The following is a 26,206-nucleotide window of genomic DNA, read 5'->3' as shown; positions in this document are numbered from 1 at the left end:
AAATTTAATAAATCCGCCATTTTGTTTTTTGTTGCCATGGAAACAAAATGGCCACCAGTTTGACCAAATATTTAAATGCTTATAACTTTCTCATTTTTACTCCGATTTTAAAAATTCTTTCACTTCTTTATGATTTAAGAAGCCCCAGCTGACATAATTCACATAAGAACAACGCTGCCTTTCCCTTTAACCGTCTGTCCCAGACAAGCGCCTCCGAGTTATAATCAGAATTGATTGTTGGGCAGTACTGTATACAGTACAGTACGTGCCCAAACCAAAATAAAAGTAAAATGTACCCGAACATTGGGATTTTTTTGTTGTATTTTTATCTGCAAAAAAAAAAAGGAACCGAGTGTGAAATGAAATAAAGTCACTCAAATTATAAGATTTGACTGAACAGGCTTCTGTACTGTACTGTACATGGACTGTACTAACATCTGAGGCATATACTGACACTCTTTCCTGGCACCACATATCAATAAAATAACAAACAAAGCTAGTCAAAGTCTTGGTTTCATAAAACGTAATTTACATTCATCTAAACCAGAAACAAAAGAGGCAGCAAAAAATCGATAGTAAGACCTTCTTTCGAGTACTGCTCATCAGTTTGGGATCCATATCATGTACCGTAAGTGATAAACAAAAACTTGAAAATGTTCGGAGAAGAGCTGCCCGTTTTGTCACTAATAACTACTCCAAAACACCGGGTACAGTAATGCAAACACTAAACCAACTTCAATGGGAATCATTAGAGCGCAGAAGACAGATTGCACGCCTCAGTCTCTTTTACAAAATCCACTATGGACTTGTTGCTATCTCACCGCTGCAATACATGACCCCAATTACAAGACCATCCAGACACCACCATCATCTGGCTTACCACATTCAGCACACTTCAACAGATTATCTCAAATACTCTTTTTTTCCAAGGACAATAGTTGTATGGAATTTACTGCCGGTATAGATTTTCTACTTGGTCAATGCTGACTCAAACTCTGCGTTTAAGTCAGGATTGACTAGTTTGCCCCATATCCCCTAGACAGTACATATGCTTTTATCTTTTAACAGTACTAACACTCTATTTCTTCACCGTGTACATAGTGATTATGCAATGTATAGGCTATTAGGGCTAAAGTAGGGTTTTTTTTTCTTTAATGCACATATTTTTTATCACATTGTCAATGTCCAACAGGGTGGATTGAGTAGCTCTGGAGGCTTGACAATTCTTTTACTTTACTAACCCCCACACATGGCCATTATAGTCCAGGAGGACTGTTTGCCATTACTAAAGAAGAAGAAGAAGAAGGATACATTATAATTTGTATTTTGTATTTTCGGTAGTGTGTCTTTACAATGTGCATGGATACATTTTGGTACCGTACCACTGGATTTGCATCATTGCCCCTTTAATATTAATTATGCCAGGTATGTTTGAGAGTGGTCTCCCTTAGTCAGATAAGAAAAAGAAAAATGCTTTCATGTTTTTATATTTTTGTAAGTAATCACAGCAGATCATATAATTGTTTTTCTTTTTGCTGTTAATGTTGACATTTTCTGAGTTTCTAGAATATTATCTTGTGTTAAACTTCTTTAAGCTAAATAATGAGACCAAAGGCACCACCCCAACTATAGTTTTATAGTGATAGCAGGTTTATAGGCCACTTCTGTTGGGTTATAACTCTTTAGCGAGGTGGTTAGTGTCTGCCTACGGATTACGAGGTCCGGGGTTTGAGCCCCAGTAGGGACCTTGGTATTTTCTCTCCTAGGGTTTACTTTAGTCAAGAAGTAATAGTTATAGTATGTGTGAGAGTGTGTTACCAGGCTATATCAGAGCTAGGGGTACATCGAGGGTATTTTTCTCTGCACATATCGTCGAGGCCGGTAGGCCGAGACAGATATGTGAAGAGAAAAATAACGAGATGTACCCCTAGCTCTGATATAGCCTGGTAACACACGAGCACTACATATTATAACTGTTTTATCGCATAGTTTATCATTAAAATTTATATATTATTTTCATTTAAATTTGTTTATTATTATTTTTACTATTTTGATTCCCTTTCTGCGCCTTGCTGACTGAAACACTAAAACTTCTGTTTTAGAAATGTACCAGGCTCTAGTTAGACTGGCTCGAACCTCAGCTGGGAATATATCTTTATGTAGAATGATGGGTGATCGTATGTGGTAGAACTGATTTATGATCTATAATGACCGATATATTTCTGGGGAATTTCTCTAAACTACAATGAAGACAAGAGTCAACAACTTAGTGCTACACTTTTATTTATAGAATTAATCTAGGCTATATAAATCTATATTTATTCAGAATTTATTTAAATTTAAATAAACAAAGAAACTTAAAGAATAAAAGTAGAATTTTAATTATTAATCTAAAGAAGAGAAGGGAAATTAATCTGATGTTTCAGTTTTAGAGTTTTGCTATAAGCAAGTATTATGTGAGAATGATCTCAATTAAACAAATGAAGCTCTTAGGCTTCGGTGACGTACCGGTTGCCCGGTACAGCCTATCTAACTAACAAAATACTATGCACGGGTATATAAATGAAATTTCCCGCGCATAGTCACATGACAGGTATAAACAATTAATAATTGGATCTAACATAAACCAATGAAAATACTTTAAACATTATTATTAACCAATGAATTGATCCGTAGTAAAACACATTCGGCGAAGAAGACAATATGGCGGCGCCCATGAATGACAACAACAAATGAAACAAGAATAGTTAAAGAAAATATTTTAAGCGTAAATCTGACCTGTTACATTCCTTTCTCCTTAAATAAATTAAAATATTGCAAAATATTTTAATATGTAATGAAAAATCTATGTGAATAAGGAATGAAAGTAGATATATATTTAATGATGACTTAAGTCTTGACTTAAGTTAAAAGAGTTACTTAATCATAATCAAAACCAAAAATGCAAAGAACAAATAATGCTAAAATTAAATTATAAAGTACTTTAAAACCTACTGACATAACATTTAACTCTTAAATTATAAAGTAGTAAGTAATAACTATAGATTCTTTAAGTAACAATTTATTTATAGTTCTATAATAAAAAGATAGAAATTTCAATATGGAAATAAATCCAAAAATAATTGACAAAATAGTGTGTTCCAAAAAAACATTTAACTGTAGCACTATAAGTAAATGAAAAATAATAACACTTGACACTACCAGTGGCTAATTTCGTCATAATAATCTAATTCAGTAGGTGACATTGCATTTAGGCCATACAGTTCTACGCGTTGAACATTTCTCCTAGCCTCCCTATCTTCCTCCTTCCTGTGTTGTTTTTCTCTCTCATTTTTGACCTGCCTTTCTTCCTCCATATCCCTCCTTTCTTGATGTGAGGGGAAGCGTGGCTTACTGACTCCTGCCGGGCTAATATATTTCGGATTTGCAATCCTAGACGCCTCGCACAAGTGTTGTGACCCGTTGCGTTTACTGTGCTGCCGAGCCTCATTACCCCTGAAGACTACAGTGGAACATTTCATACATTTGAAAATGTTTACTACTGGCAGATGTACCCTTGCCAATGTTCACTGAATCTGTCATAACGACTGAAAAATTTCCCTGCTGAGCAGTGGGGTACAGGGCATTCCATCCCTTGTTCCGGCCATAAAGGTCTGTCAGCTGCCTCTAACATTTGTTGAGCCATGATAACTGAAATTGGCAAGGAAAGATTTAATTTCAAACAGAAATATAATTAGAATGAATAAACAAAATACATACTGTTTAATTTCCTTATTTTCAAACTTTTTAAAGCATTTTCATACTAATTTATACCTTATTTATTGATTTTTATTTTACATTAATGATTATATTTATACATCATCTTTTATTATTATTATTATATTTTTTACATAATTTATATACATTTTATAGATAAATAATTTTTCAAGAAAGACAACTCTTTTAAACTTGTATTTATAGTTGCAGAATTTATCTCCCTTTGAGTTTTAACTCGACATACTATTGTATGTTGATTTTTTTTTTTTTTTTTTTTTTTTTTACACACAAGTATAAAGTAATACAACATAATAATCAGCATCATTAAACATAAAACAAGTTCCATGACTGGTATACAATTATAAATTTACAAGTTTCATGACTTATTACATTTACATATAATGCAATTTCATGAATTTACAAATAACATTACATTTTTACACAAAATTGTGCTGATATGTTTACTTTTAAAATAACTGTATTTTAAGCAATAGATTAAAAACATCTGTGCTGTATTGAATACAACTTGTTTTAAATTATCTTTTATAGATAATTTTAGTCAGGACTATACATTTGTCTTGGTTTGACGCTACGTTCCCTTCTTGATCTTGGAACAAATGGCACTGTGTAATCACTACTCTTAGATTGACATGTATCTGTCTCATTTTGAGAAATGTCAGAATTCGTGACATCATATATGACATCATCTACAATTGTGACATCATTATTCACTTCATCAGGATCAATGGTAAGGTTATCTTCTAACCAATTCTCAGGTCTGGGAATACCCTCATAAGGCTTAAGGTGATCAACATGGACTACTATTTGCTTTGAGTCCTTGGATTTTTGTATCCTGTATGTTAAGTATGTAAGTTTTTCAATAATTAGGTATGGACCCGTCCACCCCAAACATAATTTTTGATTTGCGGTTGGAGGATACCATCTCCAAACCCAATCACCAGTACAAAATTCTCTTGGTTTTAAGCCTCTATCATAGTATCGTTTCTGTCTAGTGGCAGATATGCCTAAATGATCATTTGCGAACAAGAAAGCATCGCGCATTGTAGACTTGACCCACTCAATGTATTCAATGGGACATTCAGTGTCATACTGACCAGGAGGGGGACCAACCATTAAATCAATGGGGTACTCTATGTTTCTACCTAGCATGAGTAAATTTGGTGTACATCCTGTACTGGAATGTTCAGTGGCCCTATAAGCTGCCATAACATAGGGGAGGTGGTCATCCCAGTCTCTGAAATTTATTTCAGACGAAACAAAGCTGGTTAACATTTGTATGAGTGTTTTATTACAGCGCTCTTTCATTCCATCTGATTGTGCGTTATAGGGACAGGTATGTGTTTTTTCAATTTGCAAGATATCACACATTGCAGAAAATAAACGGGATTCAAAATTTCTCCTTGGTCAGTATGTAATTGTGCAGGAAAAACCATACTGAAGGAAAAAACGTTGGTGATAAGTGTGTCAGCTACTGTATATGCAGTTTGATCAGGTAATGCAAAAGCCATCTTCCACTTAGTAAAGTAACAACCACAGACAATTATGTATTCATTGTTGTTCTTTGTTAAGGGTAAGGGACCTAAAATATCTACAGCACAAATTTCCATAGGTCTGTAGGCTCGAATCTGCTTAAGTGCTGATTTACCTTTACCAGGACCAGGTTTACAACGTGCACACATTTCACACTGACGAACCCACATTGCAATATCTTGATTCATACCAGGCCAAAAGAAACGGCGCTTAACAGCTTCAATTGTACGGTCTCTCCCTAAGTGACCTGCATACCTTTGACAATGTAATGCTCAAAAATGTGCTTTCTAATCTTATCAGGGGCTACCAGTTTGAGAGAACCCTGACCACTACAGTCTGTACTTTTGAAGTAAAGAAGGTTTTTATGAACTTCAAGCACTTCCCAGTTTTGCCATAATTAATTGTATCACAATCTATGATAGACAATTTTGATTTTTCAGGTTTTTCAGATTGTTCTTGTTTAAGTCTGATAATTTCTTTTATGGCTACATCACTTTTCTGTAAATTTATCAGCTCTTGATGAGACCAGCAGTTTAACCAATTAACCTCAGGATTTGATAAATCACAAGTAACATTTGCACTGACTGAATTTATGCATGAGCAAGGACTGCTGAAATAGTACATGTCACCTTGACCTTCACAAGTTTTAGTCTGTGTGTGTACATTGCATTGATCTTGCTGAATGTTATTTTCATCTTTTGACTGTACTAAAGATTTTACTCTTGAGCTTATTTCAGTTTAAATCACCTGGCTTGTTTGAAGTCATATCTGCATTTTGATCATTTTTATGCTTACAGTTTGTGCATTCCGTACAACCATATATGTTACAGCGTCGTTTAATTTGCCTTGTAAGACTATCTGCATATAAATGTTTTGAACCTTCACGGTACTCAATATCATACTCATATGCTCCTAACACATTAAGCCAACGAGCTATTAAGCCTTCTGGTTCTTTGAAATTGTGTAAGTGAATTAAGCTTTTGTGATCAGTCCTGATAAGAAATTTCTTTCCTAATAGGTAATGTTTGTAAGCTTGTACAAAATGAACTACAGCTAAAAGCTCGCGTTTTGTGACACAGTAATTCTGTTGAGCATTATTTAATGTCTTACTACCGTACGCAATAACTCGTTCTTGCCCATTTTGTATTTGAGAAACAATACCAGAAATGGTGTCTGCGCTTGCGTCTGTATCTAAGATGAAATTTCCATTTTCATGCGGAAAAGCAAGAATTGGCGGGCTTATTAAGGATGCTTTTAACTTATTAAAAGCTAACTGCTTAGCATCTTCCCATTTAAATTTTGCCTTTTTTCTTGTCAACCTAGTGAGAGGTAAAGCAATCTCTGCGAAGTTTTTGATCATTCTCCTGTAATAACCACAAATTCCTAACCATGATTTTACTTCATGCTTATTTCCAGGTACTGGCCATTCTTTAATACATGTTATTTTTGAAGGGTCAGAATGATGTGATACCTTGACTTGATACTTGATGTCCTAGAAATACTATCTTAGTTTGAAAAAGTTTACACTTAATAGGTTTTAACTTCAAGTTTGCTTGTCTGAACCTTAGTAAGACTAGTCTCAGGTTTTCAAGTGCTTCATAAAAAGATTTGCCCATAATACAGACATCATCCAAATAAACTAGTACTTTATCAAAACCAAGACCAGCTAAGACAGCCTCCATCAGCCGCTGAAAAGAAGCTGGTGCGTTTTTTAATCCGAAGGGGACAACTCTGAACATAAATTGACCACGTGACGGAATTCTAAAACTAGTTTTTGGTGCATCAAACTCATTCAGTTTCAATTGCCAATATCCCGAAGCTAAGTCTAGACAATGGTAAAAATGGTTGTTTGCAAGTCTATCTAGAGTTTCATCAATCCTAGGTAAGGGATATGCATCAAAGATTGTCACAGAATTCAAGGCTCTCAGATCCACACAAAACCTGACAGAGTTATCTTTCTTTTTCACTAAGCAGATACCTGAAGACCAAGGAGAATTACAAGGCTCAATAACTTTTTTCTCCAACATTTTATCAATTTCTTCATCAACAACACCCTGTAAATGTAAAGGTATTCTTCTTGGTTTACACTGAACTGGCTTAGCATTTCCGGTGTAAATGAAATGTTCTGCAATATCTGTTTGACCTAGTTTGCCATCAGGTCCGACAAACACATCTTGAAATTGGGTTAATATTTTTTCAACCTCAACTTTTTGTTTTGAATCAATGGTTGAGGGTAATGAATCAACCAAGGGTCTTAAATGCTCAGGTAAAGTACTTCCAGTACTTTGATCTGGCAATGTCTCATTGCCAAGAAATATCTCATTGACTGGACTCATGTTTCCCATAATTGTGTTGATTTTTATTCTGAATGGAGAGTCATTGACATTCATAACTGACAAAGTAAGATTTTCATCACATGTGTCTACTAATGAATGTGCAATATAGATTCCTTTGCTAATAAAATCTCTGGAGGGATCTAACATATTTATCTTATTTGTATAGTTCCCATTTATATGAGCTGGTATAAAACATCTCAGACTGAGCTGGAACAAGTACAGATTCAGAGATTTCTATTCTAGCACAACATAAACTCTGATACCTGTGAAGTTTGACTTTGCCGAGTTTTGTTTTTAAAAGGCGTTTAGGTATTTTCAAGCTAACATCATACCATTCAAAGAAATCAAGACCTAAAATGCCTATCGTTTCTTCCACATTGGCGACATACACATCTAGGCTTACAGGAATATGTTCAATATGAAACACAAGTTTACATTTACCCTTTATTTGTAAACTAGTACCATTTGCAGACGACAATGTTTCATTGACTGGGTCTAAGTTTGGTTTATTTTTCATTCTGTCATATGCCTTACTAGATAAAATTGATACAGGACTACCTGTGTCAATAAGCATGCCTCCTTTAATTTGATCGAAGGAACATTTGACATAGTAGCATGAAGAAGTTTGAGGGCTCTCTTTATAATCTTCATTTGTAATTGTAAAGGTACTACTTTTAGATGTCAAGTTCTCATTTTGAATCATTTGTGAACATCCCTTTTTGCTTTTACTACTTGATGAACAACCCTCTGTCTCAACAACATTCAAGTTTCCTAACATGCAACTTTCACTATCAGTTTTTGAACTGATTGGTCGACCCACACTATCAATACTATTAAGCTTTTCTGTCATACAGTTTTTATTTTCAGTTTTTGAGCTCTTTAAACAGCCCTCATTCTCATTTGTCATATAACTTTTATTTTCAGCCTTTGAAAAACCCTCATTCTCAGCTTCACCTCTCTGTCTCAAAATTTCTGTATTTTGCAAACTTTTCTCTATCATAGAAACATTCATATTTGTTGAACAACCCTCACTATAAGTACAATCCGACCTTGACCTTGACTGTAATATGTCATTATTTACTGACTTTTGATCTTTTACGAGTGCGTTTGTACTGCTACTCTCACACTGTGTGTTTACGGGAGGGGTTATTATAATTTCAGGTATACACTGATTCGCAAGCATATTTGTAGAACCTGCGGGAATCTGCGATTCCGAATTTTGCTTGGAACAATCTGACTTTTTATTTTCTGGCCTATTTGAAACAATATTGACTGAATTTTCGGCCGCAAACCCAGTCTCAATTAGTTCCCTGGTACAATTGAGGCTGTGTTTGTGAGTAAAATTCACGTCCTTGGAACTTTGGTCCGTAACCTTGTCTTGGTTGGGGGCCCTGCGGGGTATAATAACTATATTGCGGTTGAATTGCTGCTGGGTTATTATAGCAACGTGACTCTACATGCCTTTCTTATTACAATAACCACACACAATATCCGACCTTCTACTTGGGCCTTGTCTTGGTTCGAACCCTTTACTCTGTTGCTGTGCATTTGCGCCGTACGGTTGCACAGGATCGGTCCTTTTTGGGCTTTGATTACGTTTATAAGCGTTACTCTGTATATACGACAATTTTTCAGTCAATTTTTTGTCTAATGTTTGATCAAGCAGAGAGGATAACATCTTTTGTAAATCATCTAAACTGCAATCCGCTTTAAGATTTTTCGATCTAAGAGACGCAACTTGATCTTTTTCTAACAAGGATGATGGAGTTGTCTCCCTGACTTCAGTGTTTTCAGGCTTCGAAATCTTATCTACTGAACCCTGTAAAGCACAATACTCAACGGCTGCACTTATTGCCTTATCTAACGAGTCAGGATGTAAAAACTGAACATGTTTTTGTAAATCAAAATTGCCTAATCCGTGGATGTACTGATCAATTATACATGTTTCTAGCGCAGTACTAGGCATAGACGGAAAAGCTTTTTGTCCTAGCTTACGTAATACATATCCATAATCGGCAACAGATTCACCCTTTAGTCTTTTTCTAGTTCGAAATTCACACCTGAAAGCTAATTCTCTCTCCTGCGGGGAAAATCTTTGAGTCAGTACTTTCTTAATTTCAAGGTAGTTTGTCATTTGTTCGGGCTTTAATGTAGATAAAAGCCTTTGTGCCTCACCCCTAAGGTTTATAGACAACATACACGCTTTTTGCCTTTCGTCCCAATTATTCCAGCTAGCTACCTGCTCAAAATGAACAATATAATCTGGCCATTCACTAGAGGTACCATCAAACTTATCTGGCTTAATTTCCTTAGTTTTCTGAGGAGTATTATAGTTTGACTGCGGATAAACTGTATTTTGCATACTGTCATCAAACATTGTATGTTTGGTAGGCTGAAAATTACCAACATTGTACATTGTATTTCCTATCCTATCGTGTGAAGAAGGATCTGTCTGAGCATAAACACCATAACTCCGATCATTGGGTATATACAGGTTATTCATAGAGCTACCTGTCTGTACACCTGTAGGTACAAACGTGTTTGTTTGTGCAATGGGATGGGATAAAGGTGTCTGTATTGTGTCTACAGTTATCGGTGCTGTATATCTGTTTGTTCCGAGAGAATCAAACTGTGTTCTGTTAGGTTCGAATACCGGGTTCCTGGCTTGTGTATTCATATACTGACGGTTCTCATTCAAAATTGTGGGCCTATGATGCGGAGACATATTGCCCATACAGTCAACAGGTTTGTAATAATCTTCTTTGCCTATCATAGTACCTGACTTTTGGTTCTTTACTGCTATGTAGCAACGTTTGACTATTTAAATAAGTACTAACAGGTCGAGAGGTAGGACGACTTTCAATGCTGTTATGTGTTTGTTGATGCCCTAATTCAAAAGTAACGCCATGTTCTCTGCTTCGATACAACCTAGTTGTGTCACTTGCAATGGGTTCTTCTATGTAAGAACCAGCATAATTTATATTCCGTAATCTAGCAGGTAATTCATAATACGTTTCATCAAAGCCAATTCTTGGAGAATTTACATGAGAAGTTACGATACCTTCAGGTCTTCTTATAGGCGAAAACACACAAGTATGTGGATAACTTTCACTCCTTGGTAAAAACACAGAACCCGTGCACGCACTAGCATACATATGACTATCTACATTTGTATAACCGATACCGTCGGTATGAAACGATGTGCTTTGTTCTGCCATACTAATACACAATAACTTTACCCTACTTTATACATGTACTGTATACACAACCTATTTATAATTTATCTTCTTGATACACTTTATTTAAGCGTACATGTATTTTATACAAATTTAACAGATAGACGTTTTATTTATTATAGTAGTAGTCATTGTAGCACTGATTTTCCTTATTTATATAATTTTATTTGATAATTTAAAGTTGTATGACTCTGTCCTGTATGTAGAGTTTATAAAATCGGCGAAAAATGAAAAAGTTACGTTATATTTCTACTAGCAAATTTGTAATTATTCTACACCAGCTATTTGGTCGGTTTTATTACTAGTCAATTGGTCACGGCACCAATGTACCAGGCTCTAGTTAGACTGGCTCGAACCTCAGCTGGGAATATATCTTTATGTAGAATGATGGGTGATCGTATGTGGTAGAACTGATTTATGATCTATAATGACCGATATATTTCTGGGGAATTTCTCTAAACTACAATGAAGACAAGAGTCAACAACTTAGTGCTACACTTTTATTTATAGAATTAATCTAGGCTATATAAATCTATATTTATTCAGAATTTATTTAAATTTAAATAAACAAAGAAACTTAAAGAATAAAAGTAGAATTTTAATTATTAATCTAAAGAAGAGAAGGGAAATTAATCTGATGTTTCAGTTTTAGAGTTTTGCTATAAGCAAGTATTATGTGAGAATGATCTCAATTAAACAAATGAAGCTCTTAGGCTTCGGTGACGTACCGGTTGCCCGGTACAGCCTATCTAACTAACAAAATACTATGCACGGGTATATAAATGAAATTTCCCGCGCATAGTCACATGACAGGTATAAACAATTAATAATTGGATCTAACATAAACCAATGAAAATACTTTAAACATTATTATTAACCAATGAATTGATCCGTAGTAAAACACATTCGGCGAAGAAGACAATATGGCGGCGCCCATGAATGACAACAACAAATGAAACAAGAATAGTTAAAGAAAATATTTTAAGCGTAAATCTGACCTGTTACAGAAAATATGTTCCCAAGATAAAAGTACCCAACAAATTTCTGCATTGGTTTTAAATCTTTGCATTTCATTGGCCAGACATATTGTAGAACTTGTTGTTTTGTTTGTAAAAAAAATCAAAGAAAAAGAAACATTTGAGAAATCTCAGAATTTCATATATTTCATGTATTTCTGAATTTGGCAATAACTATCAAGTTTTTGAAATATTCTAGTTTATTTATTCTTTTACTTTATAAATGTAGGTGTTTGTGACAATTCTTTCTCTGTGAACTGTAAATTGGAGCTAAAATCATCTTTTCTTTGAAAGGAAAAAATTATACTCCCTTGATAGGACCTCAATAGAGAAAAAGTGTTCCGATATATATCGGAACAGTTTTACTGTGCTGATATATATCGGAACACTTTTTTTCTTATGAAACTCCATAATGATTTCCGTGTTGATATATATCGCAACAGTTTTGTAAGATATCAGCACAGTTTTGTAGTAATAATGTGTGTTACTATGTATAACATGCTGCAAAGATCAAAGGAAAATTGCCGCACTATGCGATAATGTGAAATATCAGAATGTAAACAGGTCTAGGAAAGTGGTATATATTTACAGATTATCAGACTTCGATCTATAAGTTTACATATCAATTGTATACCTGGTACTTCCCTAGACCTGGTAAAATTGGTCGACCTCGGTCTACCCGAGGTCTCATTTAAGAAATAAATGGCTATTTCTGCAATACAGCATTACTAAATTACTGCCAGTGTGATTTTCACAAGTGATACATTTTATCGCAAACAAATGCTATATATTTAACAAATAATCAAGGCCTTCGAGTGGTTTATCGTCAAATTTACCACGGTTCAGAGTTCGGATGCGTAGGAATTGAAACACGAGGGCGTTTGCCCGAGTGGTTAAATACTGAAGCATCTGAACGATGAACCATGGTAAATTAGACGATAAATCACAAGAAGGCCTTGATTGTTTTCATTCTGACATGCTCATTGACATATTTTAATAAATATTACTGGTACTGATCAATGATAAACCTGAACAGAAAATGAGGTTTTTTACCAGTAACTTTTTTATTTCTGCAAATTGTAATCAATGGTCGGTATCAAAATAATGCTTAAACTTTGCTGAAAACTTTACGTAATTCAAATTTATATTTAGTTAGCAAACTCACATGAAGTGAGGTCCTGAAAGGGGTATGTAAAATGGGCACTGTATGAACGTTGACTGATGATAAATTCGAACACTTTGTCATTTACAAAATTTTCTTGGTATTATTATATTGAAACTTTCCCCAAAAAGCTGCAACAGTCATTCCTGATCAAGTAATGAACAGTTACCAAATGTCAGGCCGTCATGTTTCGACACTGAGCATGCGCAAAAAAACACCCTCTTCCCCAGTAATTTTGGATAAGTATTTTCTATACAAATAAATGTAAGTCATTTATTTATACAGAATATTTACCAGTTTTGTTTTTGTTTACACCAGTTGGTGTTTTAAGTGGAAACTATTAGATGGTGTGTTCAATTTTATAAATAACCGATTGCAATCGAATATTTCCAAGGTGGTCGGCTTTATCATCTGTCCGGGTTTATCATCAGTATTAGTATGTTGGACTTCATTTACCCAAGGAGTAATGTATCAAACGTCATGTGGCAGTTTGACGTCATAATGCTGTCTTACCGGTCCATGCACCAACTGTTGTTTATCGCAGAATATACAGAGCTTGATTTCCTTCTTTGTTTAACTGGAAATTCATTAAAAAACTAGAATTTTATTCAAAATATGACAGCAAAGATGTTGGTTTTGTGTATTTATTGTCTTTCATCTTATACAGGTTTAAAATATTGGGTTGCGATAATGACCATTTTGCATTTAATTTTGACATAATATGCTCAGGTGAGTTTTTGTGATCGCTGGATGTCCGGCTTCCATCGTCTGTCTGTCGTCTGTCTGTTTGTCTCTCGTCTGTCAACATTTAGCTTGTGTATGCAATAGAGGCTGTATTTTTTAGTTGATCTTCATAGTAATTACAGTTTGATCAGAATGATTGCCTTGATAGCGAGCTCGAAGAGCAGGCCCAAAGGGCCTGCTCGAGAATCGAGCTTTACGGTAACGCAAGTATACTTCCACACTTGGTGATGGATTTGAAAAGTTTCGTCGGAAGTTCTTAAAAAGCGCACCCTAACGGATAGGTGCTCACAGGAAGTACTTCTTTCCGGAGTGAATACAGATTCAATTGCTAAAAAATATTCATCACTCAACAATAATGAAAGAATGCTTTCCAGTTGTTTGAAAAAATTTTTTATTTTCATTTAAAAGATGAAGCATCGGCCAGAAAATGGAAAAAAATGTCATTAATAAGCAGAAAGAAACGGGAACGCGGTAATGACGTCACCGTGACACCGGCTTCCCATAATTTTTGCAACGTATGATATTCACTGTTACAGGTATGGTGACACTAAATGTAGACTTTTTCAAGTGAATAGGTTCTCCTGAATTCTTGTGAGTAGGGAATAGCTTCTTTGTGACAAATAAATGATGCATAATATTTTTAGCTAAATCCGATTTCTTTGAGCTCGCTTTGAGGCATTGCCTTATTTCATATTAATAAGTGTAGGCCGAGTTCGAATATTGGTCATCTGGGGTCAAAATCTAGGTCACTAGGTCAAATCAAAGAAAAACCTTGTGTATGCAATAGGGGCTGCATTTTACACTGGATTTTCATAAAAATTTAGTCAGAATATTTGCCTTGATGAAATCTAGGTCAAGTTCGAATATGGGTTGTCTGGGGTCAAAAGCTAGGTCACTAGGTCAAATCAAAGAAAAACCTTGTGTATGCGATAGAGGCTGTATTTTTCAATTGATCTTCATGAAATTTGGTCAGAATGATAGCCGTGATGAAATCAAGGTCAATTTTGAATATGGGTCATCTGGGGTCAAAAACTAGGTCACAATACTTGTTTATACTCTCTTTTTTCCAATTTTAATGATAATTGGTCAGAATATTTTTTTCCATTAAATCACTAGGTCAAACATGTTTACACTGTTATGGTGTGTTTCTCAGGTGAGCGACCTAGGGCCATTTTGGCCCTCTTGTTAATTTAAATTATTGTACCCCCCGACAACAAAGTTGTAAGGGGGGGTATACTGGTTTCAGGTTGTCTGTCCGTCTGGCCGTCTGTCCGTAGACGCAATCTTGTGCGCACCATCTCTCCTTATCCCCTTAACAGAATTTAATGAAACTTCACACAAGTGATCAGTACCAACAGTAGTTGTGCATGGGGCATGTTAGGTTCTTTTAGAAAAAAAAATTTGCAGAGTTATGGGACTTTGTTTTTAGCTCACCTGAGCAATGCTCAGGTGAGTTTTTCTGATCGCTCAATGTCCGGCGTCCGTCGTCCGTCGTCTGTCGTCTGTCGTTCGTCATCTGTCAACATTTAGCTTGTGTATGCGATAAAGGCTGTATTTTTCAATTAATCTTCATGAATATTGGTCAGAATGATAACCTTGATGAAATCTAGGCCGAGTTCGAAAATGGGTCATCTCGGGTCAAAAACTAGGTCACTAGGTCAAATCAAAGAAAAACCTTGTGTATGCGATAGAGGCTGTATTTTTCATTTAATCTTCATGAATATTGGTCAGAATGATAACTTTGATGAAATCTAGGCCGAGTTCGAAAATGGGTCATCTCAGGTCAAAAACTAGGTCACTAGGTCAAATCAAAGAAAAACCTTGTGTATGCGATAGAGGCTGTATTTTTCAATTAATCTTCATGAATATTGGTCAGAATGATAACCTTGATGAATTCTAAGCCGAGTTTGAAAATGGGTCATCTCGGGTCAAAAACTAGGTCACCAGGTCAAATCAAAGAAAAACCTTGTGTATGCGATAGAGGCTGTATTTTTCATTTAATCTTCATGAATATTGGTCAGAATGATAACCTTGATAAAATCTAGGCCGAGTTCGAAAATGGGTCATCTCGGGTCAAAAACTAGGTCACTAGGTCATTTCACGTAAAAACCTTGTGTATGCGATAGAGGCGGTATTTTTCAATTAATCTTCATGAATATTGGTCAGAATGATAACCTTGATGAATTCTAAGCCGAGTTTGAAAATGGGTCATCTCGGGTCAAAAACTAGGTCACTAGGTCAAATCAAAGAAAAACCTTGTGTATGCGATAGAGGCTGTATTTTTCAATTGATCTTCATGAATTTTGGTCAGAATGATTGCCTTGATGAAATCTAGGCCTAGTTCGAAAATGGGTCATCTCGGGTCAAAAACTAGGTCACTAGGTCAAATCAAAGAAAAACCTTGTGTATGCGATAGAGGCGGTATTTTTCAATTGATCTTCATGAATTTTGGTCAGAATGATTACCTTGATGAAATCTAGGCCGAGTTCGAAAATGGGTCATCTGGGGTCAAAAACTAGGTCACTAGGTCATTTCACGTAAAAACCTTGTGTATGCGATAGAGGCTGTATTTTTCAATTGATCTTCATGAATTTTGGTCAAAATGATTATCTTGATAAAATTTAAACCAGGTTGCGAAAATGGGTCATCTGGGATCAAAAACTAGGTCACTAGGTCAAATCAAAGAAAAACCTTGTGTATGCAATAGAGGCGGTATTTTTCAACTGATCTTCATGAAATTTAGCCAGAATGATTACCTTGATAAAATCTAGGCCGAGTTTGAAAATGGGTCATCTGGGGTCAAAAACTAGGTCACTAGGTCAAATGGAAGAAAAACATTGTGTATGCAATAGAGGATGTATTTCTCAATTGATCTTCATGAAATTTGGTCAGAGTGATTGCCTTGATGAAATCTAGGTCGATTTTGAATATGGGTTATCTGAGGTCAAAAACTAGGTCACTAGGTCAAATTAAAGAAAAAATCTTGTGTTTGCGATAGAGAGTGTTTTTTTCAATTGATTTTTATGAAATTTGGTCAGGTTGATTGCCTTAATGAAATCTAGGTCGAATTTGAATATGGGTCATCTGAGGTCAAAAACTAGGTCACTTGGTCAAATCAAAGAAAAAACTTCTGTATGTGATAGAGGCTGTATTTTTCAGTTGATCTTCATGAATTTTGGTCAGAATGATTGCCTTGATAAAATGTAGGTCGATTTTGAACATGGGTCATCTAGGGTCAAAAACTAGGTCATATCTAAGAAAATGCTTGTTTTATGGCAAGACACCAATTTTTTGGTCCAATCTTAATGAAAATTGGTCAGAATATTTGTTTCCATGAAGTCACTAGGTCAAACATGTTTTACACTGTTATGGAGTGTTTCTTAGGTGAGCGACCTAGGGCCATCTTGGCCCTCTTGTTTTGTTACTATACTATATTCATAGACACAATCTTGTGCGCACCATCTCTCCTCATCCCCTTGACACAATTTAATGAAACTTCACACATGTGATCAGTACCAACAGTAGTTGTGCATGGGGCATGTTAGGTTCTTTTAGAAAAAAAAATTGCAGAGTTATGGGACTTTGTTTTTTGGTACTATACTATATACATAGACACAATCTTGTGCGCACCATCTCTCCTCATCCCCTTGACACAATTTAATGAAACTTCACACAAGTGATCAGTACCAACAGTAGTTGTGCATGGGGCATGTTAGGTTCTTTTAGAAAAAAAATTTGCAGAGTTATGGGACTTTGTTTTTTTGTTACTATACTATATACATAGACACAATCTTGTGCGCACCATCTCTCCTCATCCCCTTGACACAGTTTAATGAAACTTCACACAAGTGATCAGTACCAGCAGAAGTTGTGCATGGGGCATGTTAGGTTCTTTTAGAAAATTTTTTTTGCAGAGTTATGGGACTTTGTTTTTTTGTTACTATACTATATACATAGACACAATCTTGTGCGCACCATCTCTCCTCATCCCTTTGACACAATTTAATGAAACTTCACACAAGTAATCAGTAACAACAGTAGTTGTGCATGGGGCATGTTAGGTTCTTTCAGCAACAAAAATTGCAGAGTTATGGGACTTTGTTTCTTGTTAACATACTATGTACATACAGTCTGCATATGCAATCTTGTGCGTGCCTAATCTACCAAGCCCTTGCACACAATTTAATGAAACTTCACACAAGTGATCAGTACAAACCCTAGTTGTGCATGGTGCATGTTACATTCTTTTAGATAAATATTCTGCATAGTTATGGGACTTTGTTTTTTTGTTACTATACTGTATACATACAGTCTATATACATACAGTCCACATAATTATGCAGTCTTGTGTGCGTCAAATTGCAATGTACTGTGTCAGTGCATGAGGGGGGTACATTCATCACCTTTAGTGATAGCTCTAGTTGTTATTGGTTTTATAGCAAATTCTAACAATATATAGATCTACTTAGATTTAGCAAAATAGTAACTTTTGACATTTCTGAGATCTATTTAGTACACATGTATTAGGCACTATTTTTTTTTGTTAGTAATGCCTCAGTCACAAATGGCAAACTGCAACTGAACTGCAAGTATTTTAGGATAATTGGGCAAAATCTTCTAGTTTTACATTAATTTTTGTATTTGATCAATATTGGGATATTTCAACTAGTTTTAAAACAGTGTGTAGCTTCCAAATTCATTTTTTTTAAAGTGTCTTGGTTGCCTTACCAAGATAGGTAAAGGGAGGTTATAATATTTTTATAAACTTATATTTCTAATGAATTTTGTCTAAATATATATTTATCAATGTAAATCTTTGACAAATATAATACAATAGTTCTTATATTTATATCATTCCATAGGCAAAATAGATTTATTAGATTTATGCATAATTATGCTAAAATAACTCTACTTTGATTGGGCAACCAGAGTAGGAAAATCAAATTTTAAGAATACCGAATACCTCATGTGAAAAGCTAACATGTATTAAGCGCTCGGTGAATGCAACTAGGTGTAAATGATCATTTGTTAAACTTTCCAACAAATAAAATCTGATTAACCACTTTTAATGTAATGTTTGAAGTGATTATTTTCAAAATTTGCATGCAGTACTTACAGTAATATCCAAAAATATATTACTGCACACGATTATCATAGCCTGCATCATGCTTCCAAGCTCATGGTGGAAATAGTTGGTCTAGTCACATTTATAATGGGAGATGTCATATTTCCAATGTTTGACTATAAAGAAAATCAGTCAGTCACACGATCTGCTGTATAAAATGGTCAAACTGAAGCACAAGATGAATTAGGCTGAAGTCTTTGACAAGCTTGAAAGTGGTAAACAAATTGATATTACTGAATTTAATATGAATTTTATTAATGTACATGTACTTTACAAGGTTGATAGCAACAGGCTTGTTTATAATATTTGATCAGCTGTGAGTGCATCCTCTGGCATCATGATGAATAATAAAGACCTTCTTAAGGACTGTACTCAAAAACTTGTAGTAATTGACTGCAGTTAGATACACTACCTTTCCCACACGGCTCTATTCTTGGCCTTGTTGCTGGCTCTATTCAATCAACCATCTTGATTAAATAAAAAGTAAAGCCCAACATGTTCACATATAGTAAAATTGTATATCTTACAGTTACATCCTTCATAATTAAGACTCAGAAATCCAGAACAAGACTGGTGTAACACTCATACACTTTACAGTCATCTTGTTCAATGAATTCAATGCTGGTAAGTGTGAGTGTTGCAGACACCTTGAAATAGAGAACTTGTTATTTTTTCTACATTCAGACATTCCATATAGCAAAGAATCTTCTTCGATCAAGGCTGGAAATATTATCTGATCTTGAAAATGAATTTCACCATTTTTTTTTCAGGGTATGGTAGGAAACGCACTCCCAAAATGCCAGCTACAGAGACATTGAAAGATGGGGAGGGTTCCAGTGGTGACAGCCATACCAGTAGTAACCCATCCCTGGAAAACATACACAATGATAAACTGTTTGTGGAGAGATTTACCTCCCTTTACAATAATGAAAAGTTGAGTGATATCATCCTTCATGTTGGAGATGAAAGATTTTATGCACATAAATTCATGCTGATTGTCTGCAGTGAGGTTTTTGAGTAAGTATAACAGCTATTTTAAACTATTTTTGTATATTTTCATGTGAATATTCCCATTATGCTGACAATAGAGAGAAATTATTTAAAAACAGCAAATTATTACTTAGCAGACACAATTTTACATTGTTTATTCTTGAAAATATTTTTGGAATTACATGTACAATTATTTCCCAAGTTCGTGAGTCACCAGTTCTTCTGGTAATATTATCCAAAAATACATTAGCGCACATGAATTTTGATATGGTAACTATGTATTGCAATCAACACTGGTAAAACTGGTTCATCAATGAATACAACACATCACTAATTAATACTGTGAATTTTGAACATTTAGGACCCTTTAATTGATGAATATGTTGGTCAACTATAGCTATGTCGTTTTACTTAGCATTTTTTAGCTTCACTATTCAAAGAATAGTAGAACTATTGGACTCACCTGTGCGTCGGCGTCCCAATTTGGTTAAGTTTTTGTATGTAAGCTGGTATCTCAGTAACCGCTAATAGGAATGGATTGAAACTTCACACATTTGTTCACTGTCATGATATGACATGCAGTGCAAAGGTTCAGTAACTCTAATTTGCATTTTTTCAAAATTATGCCCCTTTTACAACTTAACAGTTTTTGGTTAAATTCTTATAATTATGTAAGCTGGTATCTCAGTACCCACTAATCATAATGATTGAAACTTCACACACTTGTCCACTGTCATGAGCTGATAAGCACTGTGCAGGTTCTATAAGCCTGTTTCCCATTTTTACAAAATTGTGCCCCATTTTCGACTTTTGTACTCATTCAACTGACAAGGCAGTTGAATAGTCGAGCGTTGCTGTCCTACGACAGCTCTTGTTTTGAAAAAGTTTTCTCTTGAAAACTTACATGACGTGTTTGATGAGATTAAAATAATTTTTCAACAGTATTACAGTTGTGTTATGTAAAGGTGGTAATGCTTCTTGGTCCTGTGGAAGTATTTAGTTTTCTTCTTGACAAGTATCTTAAGTATAAGTACTAAAGATGGAAGGTGAATTATATTCAGATCTGTTGGTGATTGTTTCCATTGTCTGGGGATTGAAATAACAAACCTTTTCATAGTCTTGTTCTTCACTACTGACCTAGGGCCTCTGTGGCTGAGTGGTTAAGGTTGCTGGAATGAATCACTTTCCTGTCACCGATTTGGGTTTGAAACCTCGCTTGGGGTTTATGGTTCTTTCATATGAGGAAACCATCCAGCTCTACCCACATATCCACTTGTGCCTGAAATAATACATGGAGGGGAACCAGAGGTTCTTCACCATTAAAAATGGAAAAGTTTAAAACTTTTATCGTGTCTCGATAAAACTAAACCTGTTGAAAACATTAATCAGATCTGAGCTAACTCAAGGGGCAGATAACTTACAATTTTTGTTGAGCCCGCTTGCGGAAGCGAAGACATAGTTGTCCAAATGGCAGTTCAGTGTATGTGTATGTCCGGACCATAACTTTGACATGCATGGAGCAATCTCGTTTGTATTTGGCATGAATGTTAACCTCAGTGAGACGGTGTGTCATGCGTAAACAGCAGATTCCTATCTCAAAGGTCAAGGTCACACTTGGAGGTCAAAGGTTAAATTCAATAATGACTGTCCGGAGCATTTCTTCTTCATGCATGGAGGGATTTTGATATAACTTGGCACAAATGTTCACCATCATGAGACGGAGTGTCATGTGCAAGAACCTAGAATTACTTCCCTTTGTTGTTACTATAAATAGCTTATATTGTAACTTTTTTATTACTGGTCATAGGGAAAAATCATGACCACTTTTCTGTAGTACAATGTGCATGTTACATCCAATTTTGAGGTGTATTTTGACCTATCTCTACTGATAAGGATTTTTGTGTGGACTTAGATTTTTTAAAAGATTTACTTCCCTTTGTTGTTACTATAAATACCTTATATTGTAACTTTTTGCATTTTTCATTTGGCATAAATGTTTGCCTCAAAGAGACAGGGTGTCATGTGCAACTCCTAGTCCTTTTGACAGCTGGCGGGCTCGACATATTGCCCGTGGGCATCTAGTTTTATATGACACATTTGCCTGTCAAAATGTGAACTGCAGCAAGTCATATGTGCTCAAAATAGCTATTATTATTATTATACCAGATTTGTTGAGCGCCCTTTTCATATGGAATATACGTTCAAAGGCGCTTTACAATTAAACATGTGACACATCGCAGATATGTAGGAAAATAACAAAACATGACATATGCAATCACAAAACTGAAACTGAACAATTTGATTAAATGCCTTTTTAGCTCACCTGTCACAAAGTGACAAGGTGAGCTTTTGTGATCGCGCAGCGTCTGTCGTCCTTGCGTCCGTTAGTCCGTGCGTTCGTCCGTAAACTTTTGCTTGTGACCACTCTAGAGGTCACATGTGGTCCAAAACTAGGTCAGTAGGTCTAAAAATAGAAAAACCTTGTGACCTCTCTAGAGGCCATACTTTTCAATGGATCTTCATGAAAGTTAGTCAGAATGTTCACCTTGATGATATCTAGCTAAAATTTGAAACTGGGTCATGTGGTATCAAAAACTAGGTCAGTAGGTATAAAAATAGAAAAATCTTGTGACCTCTCTAAAGGCCATATTTTTCATGAGATCTTCATGAAAATTGGTGAGAATGTTCATATTGATGATATCTAGGTCAAGTTCAAAATTGGGCAACGTGCCTTCAAAAACTAGGTCAATAGGTCAAATAATAAAACAACCTTGTGACCTCTCTAAAGGCCATATTTTTTCAATGGATCTTCATGAAAATTGGTCAGAATTTTTATCTTGATGATATCTAGGTCAAGTTCAAAACTGGGTCACATGAGCTCAAAAACTAGGTCACTATGTCAAATAATAGAAAAAACGACATCATACTCAGTTCAAAACTGGGTCACGTGGGGACAGGGGAGCGATTCAGGACCATCATGGTCCTCTTGTTTATAAATGATATATTCAATGGCGTTGTACATAATAATAAAAAATAATAGTTATTACAACAATATCATAAATGAACAATGATAATATTTACAGCCTTATTGTAACAAACAGCCATGACCGCACCCCCACCCTTGAGGTCGTTTTACCCCTATTGCCAATTCCAGTGCTTTAAACATCTGGTACGCCCAGACAGGCTGCATATAGTGGTTCAACCTCCCGGTAAATGGTGCCATCATGTACTGAATTAGATAGAAATACCACACACTTCAAGTGAAACTCAAGTCTTGCGAAAAACACACACATAGAACGTCATATTCATAACCCTTAAAATTATGGCTGAAACTATGTAACTTTTAAGATTAAATTGTCTTTGCAGTATATATTTTATGCTTGATTTATTTCAGAGCAATGTTGAATGAGGAAAGATGGAAGGAAGCCAGCCAACCAGAGATCAAACTGACGGAGGAGGAGGAATGTGTGCCAGTGTTCTCTCTCTTTCTCAGGTAAAATGGAACATCCAAGATACAATATTTGTGCGTGTTGCACAGACGGTGAAAAATACTCTTAATTACTCGTACATGGTTGTTTAGTCTTGGAAAATCCAGATAAGGCCTAAAAAAGAATTGTTTGTTTCCGGTATATCCCGACCTACCCTAAATTTTTGGCACGACCCTAAATGTTTTTATGGCCTTGAAGAAATTTTTTTTTCAACTTTTTAACAGAAAGTTGCAAAATTGCACATTTTATGCTTTAAACATGATCATTGATGTTAGAAATCAACTTACTGATACTATAAAGGCATAAACCCCTTATTTGTATTCATTTTTTGACAAAAAAATAATTTCCGAAAAGTCCCATTAAAAAAAAAAAAATTACCAACCTACCTACCCTAATTATTTTGGGCATGTTACCGGAAACTAACATTTTTTTTTACGCCTAAGTGACTTTCGTGTATTTAGCAGCCAACCAAGGGAGCGACATAGTCTGGCTGATTACACATGAACTTGTATATTTAGGGCCATAAAGAGAAGTAATCATAAACAGTTGATTCGATATCATTTTTTGCTATGTTAATCAGTATTCAAACTTTTGGTAAATATATGAGAAAGCAATTATTGAAATAGGATTTAACAAGAATAGATATGTCTATTTTATATATAGATTTTTTATATGTCTGCCCTGATGATTATAATATGGAACCGGTAGGTAGAAAAAAATATAGAGGAAACCCATTGGATGTTTTTTTCTTTTTTATTATTATATATATATGATAATAAATATGGCAGACACATTTAAGACAATTTGAAATGAGAACAAAACAATGTCAATTTGAGTTGGTTAATGGCTGCTTAAGGCAAGTAAACATTGGAAGAGGTATAAAAATTAGTAGAACCTTTATATGTATAATCCACTTGTTACTTTCAGGTACATTTATACTGGTTCTGTAGGCCTGACAACTGACAACGTTTTGCCAATCTTGCTCTTAGCTGACAAATATTGCATCCCTGCTCTAAGTGTAGCTTGTGTAGAATACATGACCCGTCACATCGTAGAATCTCCAGACACCAATCGAACCCTTTCTTGGTACCAGTACTCCAAGATGACGGGAAACACCCTGCTAGTGGATAAATGCCGCAAGTTCATCTTGTCAAATTTCGATATTATTCTGAAGACAGCAGACTGGATGGATCTTTCTAAGGAAGAGGTGATTGAGTTTTTGTCGAGTAGCGATCTGGTGGTGTCAAACGAGTTTGATTTGTGGCTTAGATCGGAGAAATGGTTAACCAGTGAAAGTAATAGGCACGCCATTGCAGACAATGTCAAGGACGTTGTTCCGCTGTTGAGGTTCAAAATGATTCAGCCAAAACAGTTGTTAGAGATTGAGAAATCTCAGTTGTACCAGGATCACAAAGAGATCTTTTCTGAGAAAATAAATGCTGCTTACCGCTATCATTCTCTCATAATGAACGAAGTGCACCAAAATGTACGAGACGAGATGTTCCGTAACTATATGTGTAATGTTTATGGCTTGTGTATAGATCTCACCTTACTTCATTACAATTATGTGGAGAAATACGAAAGCAAAATCAGTCATAAGGTAAATATCCCGGTTGACGTTGCAACATCAAACCAAAGTTACATGAAAGACGTCCAGTTTGAGGTCACTTTCTGGCCCAAAGGTCCCTTCAAAACATTCAGTTGGTATGGCTACTTATCACCCAATGCCACAATGTCAGTGAAAATGCTGTCGAGAAATTTGTCATCAGTACAAGCATCAATGTCGCTTATTCTCTTTGGTATCAAGAATGGCATCAAATATGTTGCCTTTTCATACAATAATAGCCACAAGTTCACAGCATCGTCCAGCGTGTTCACAGAAGATAACGTTGTGCCACTGGAGCGCCTTACTGCGGAAAACTCTCCCTACATCCTCCACGGCAACCTTGAAGCTAAACTGTTCTTAAAAATACAGACTGTAGAGTGGGATAAGGAGAACTAATATTTGATATTTATTTGTACATGTTTTTCTATAATTATATTCTATGTGTTAAGCTTTATGTGCAATATTTGAAAATGCTTACTGAAGCAGTTTATAGACTTTTTTTATATGAAATACATCAAAATTATATTATTGGCATTATTTAGTGATAAAATTGTTTAGGTTAATTCTGTTCCCTTACTGCTGGTTTTTTTCATATATGGCAATTGCTGTGTAATTTAGTATCTGGTCTTTAAAAAACATATTTTTATGTTAACAAATACAAAGTCATAAAAACTGCATTTATACATAAGTGATGAAAGTATAGTTTGTTTTTCCCACAATGTTTGTTAGTTTGACTACCAAGTTTCTTTCTGCTATTTATACATGTTATTTGATGTTTTTACATTAATCGCTTTACATATATTATACATATCAGTATCATTTAGTGATAAAATTGTCTTCTCTTCTTTTTAACCAACAATTCCCCTAAAGCCAAAAAAAAAAGTAAAGAGAACAAAGTTAAAAAAATCACTTATGATTAAGGTACTTCTGCAAATTGAAATTAGAAATTTATGTGAAAAATCAGAATCCTTGATACAGCTTTCGAAATGCATGGACACAAAATATATATGATAAAAGTTGAAAAGATATATCTGTAGGTAAACTTGCGAGCATGAAAGCTACGCTGAACCCTATCTCCACAGTGCTTTGGAAGAAAATGAGTGAACATTTTTGGTGCAATATTTTGGTATCGTATGCAACCTAAATTGCTATAAATTATTTATTTACAAATCAAAGAAATGCCAAATTAGTGCATA

General features: G+C 35.1%; 1 protein-coding gene and 1 long non-coding RNA gene across 3 annotated transcripts in view; one reads left to right on the top strand and one right to left on the bottom strand.

Annotated features, from left to right (window-relative positions):
• Positions 1-25,829, top strand: part of LOC123552399 (BTB/POZ domain-containing protein 17-like) — a 29,872-nt gene extending 4,043 nt beyond the window's left edge. The window contains exons 1-4 of one of the 2 annotated variants that reach the window (XM_045342048.2): positions 1,401-1,494; positions 19,697-19,943; positions 23,311-23,409; positions 24,332-25,829. In XM_045342048.2, coding sequence (XP_045197983.2) covers positions 1,479-1,494; positions 19,697-19,943; positions 23,311-23,409; positions 24,332-25,406 — 1,437 coding nt within the window. In that variant the 5' untranslated portion in view covers positions 1,401-1,478 and the 3' untranslated portion in view covers positions 25,407-25,829. Of the gene's footprint in view, positions 1-1,400; positions 1,495-19,696; positions 19,944-23,310; positions 23,410-24,331 lie in introns of those variants that run through there. The other variant, XM_045342047.2, reaches the window with a different exon arrangement.
• Positions 2,267-15,137, bottom strand: LOC128556505 (uncharacterized). The gene is made up of 2 exons (XR_008370722.1): positions 13,514-15,137; positions 2,267-3,690 (listed from the first exon to the last, which is right to left on the bottom strand). It is a non-coding gene; the product is annotated as an uncharacterized LOC128556505 (long non-coding RNA).
• Positions 25,830-26,206: the final 377 nt, after the last annotated feature.

The sequence above is a fragment of the Mercenaria mercenaria genome, chromosome 4, assembly GCF_021730395.1.
Source record: "Mercenaria mercenaria strain notata chromosome 4, MADL_Memer_1, whole genome shotgun sequence".
Lineage (NCBI taxonomy): Eukaryota > Metazoa > Mollusca > Bivalvia > Venerida > Veneridae > Mercenaria > Mercenaria mercenaria.
The sequence above is the reverse complement of the archived record's forward strand: the minus strand, read 5'-3'. Positions and strand labels throughout refer to the sequence as shown.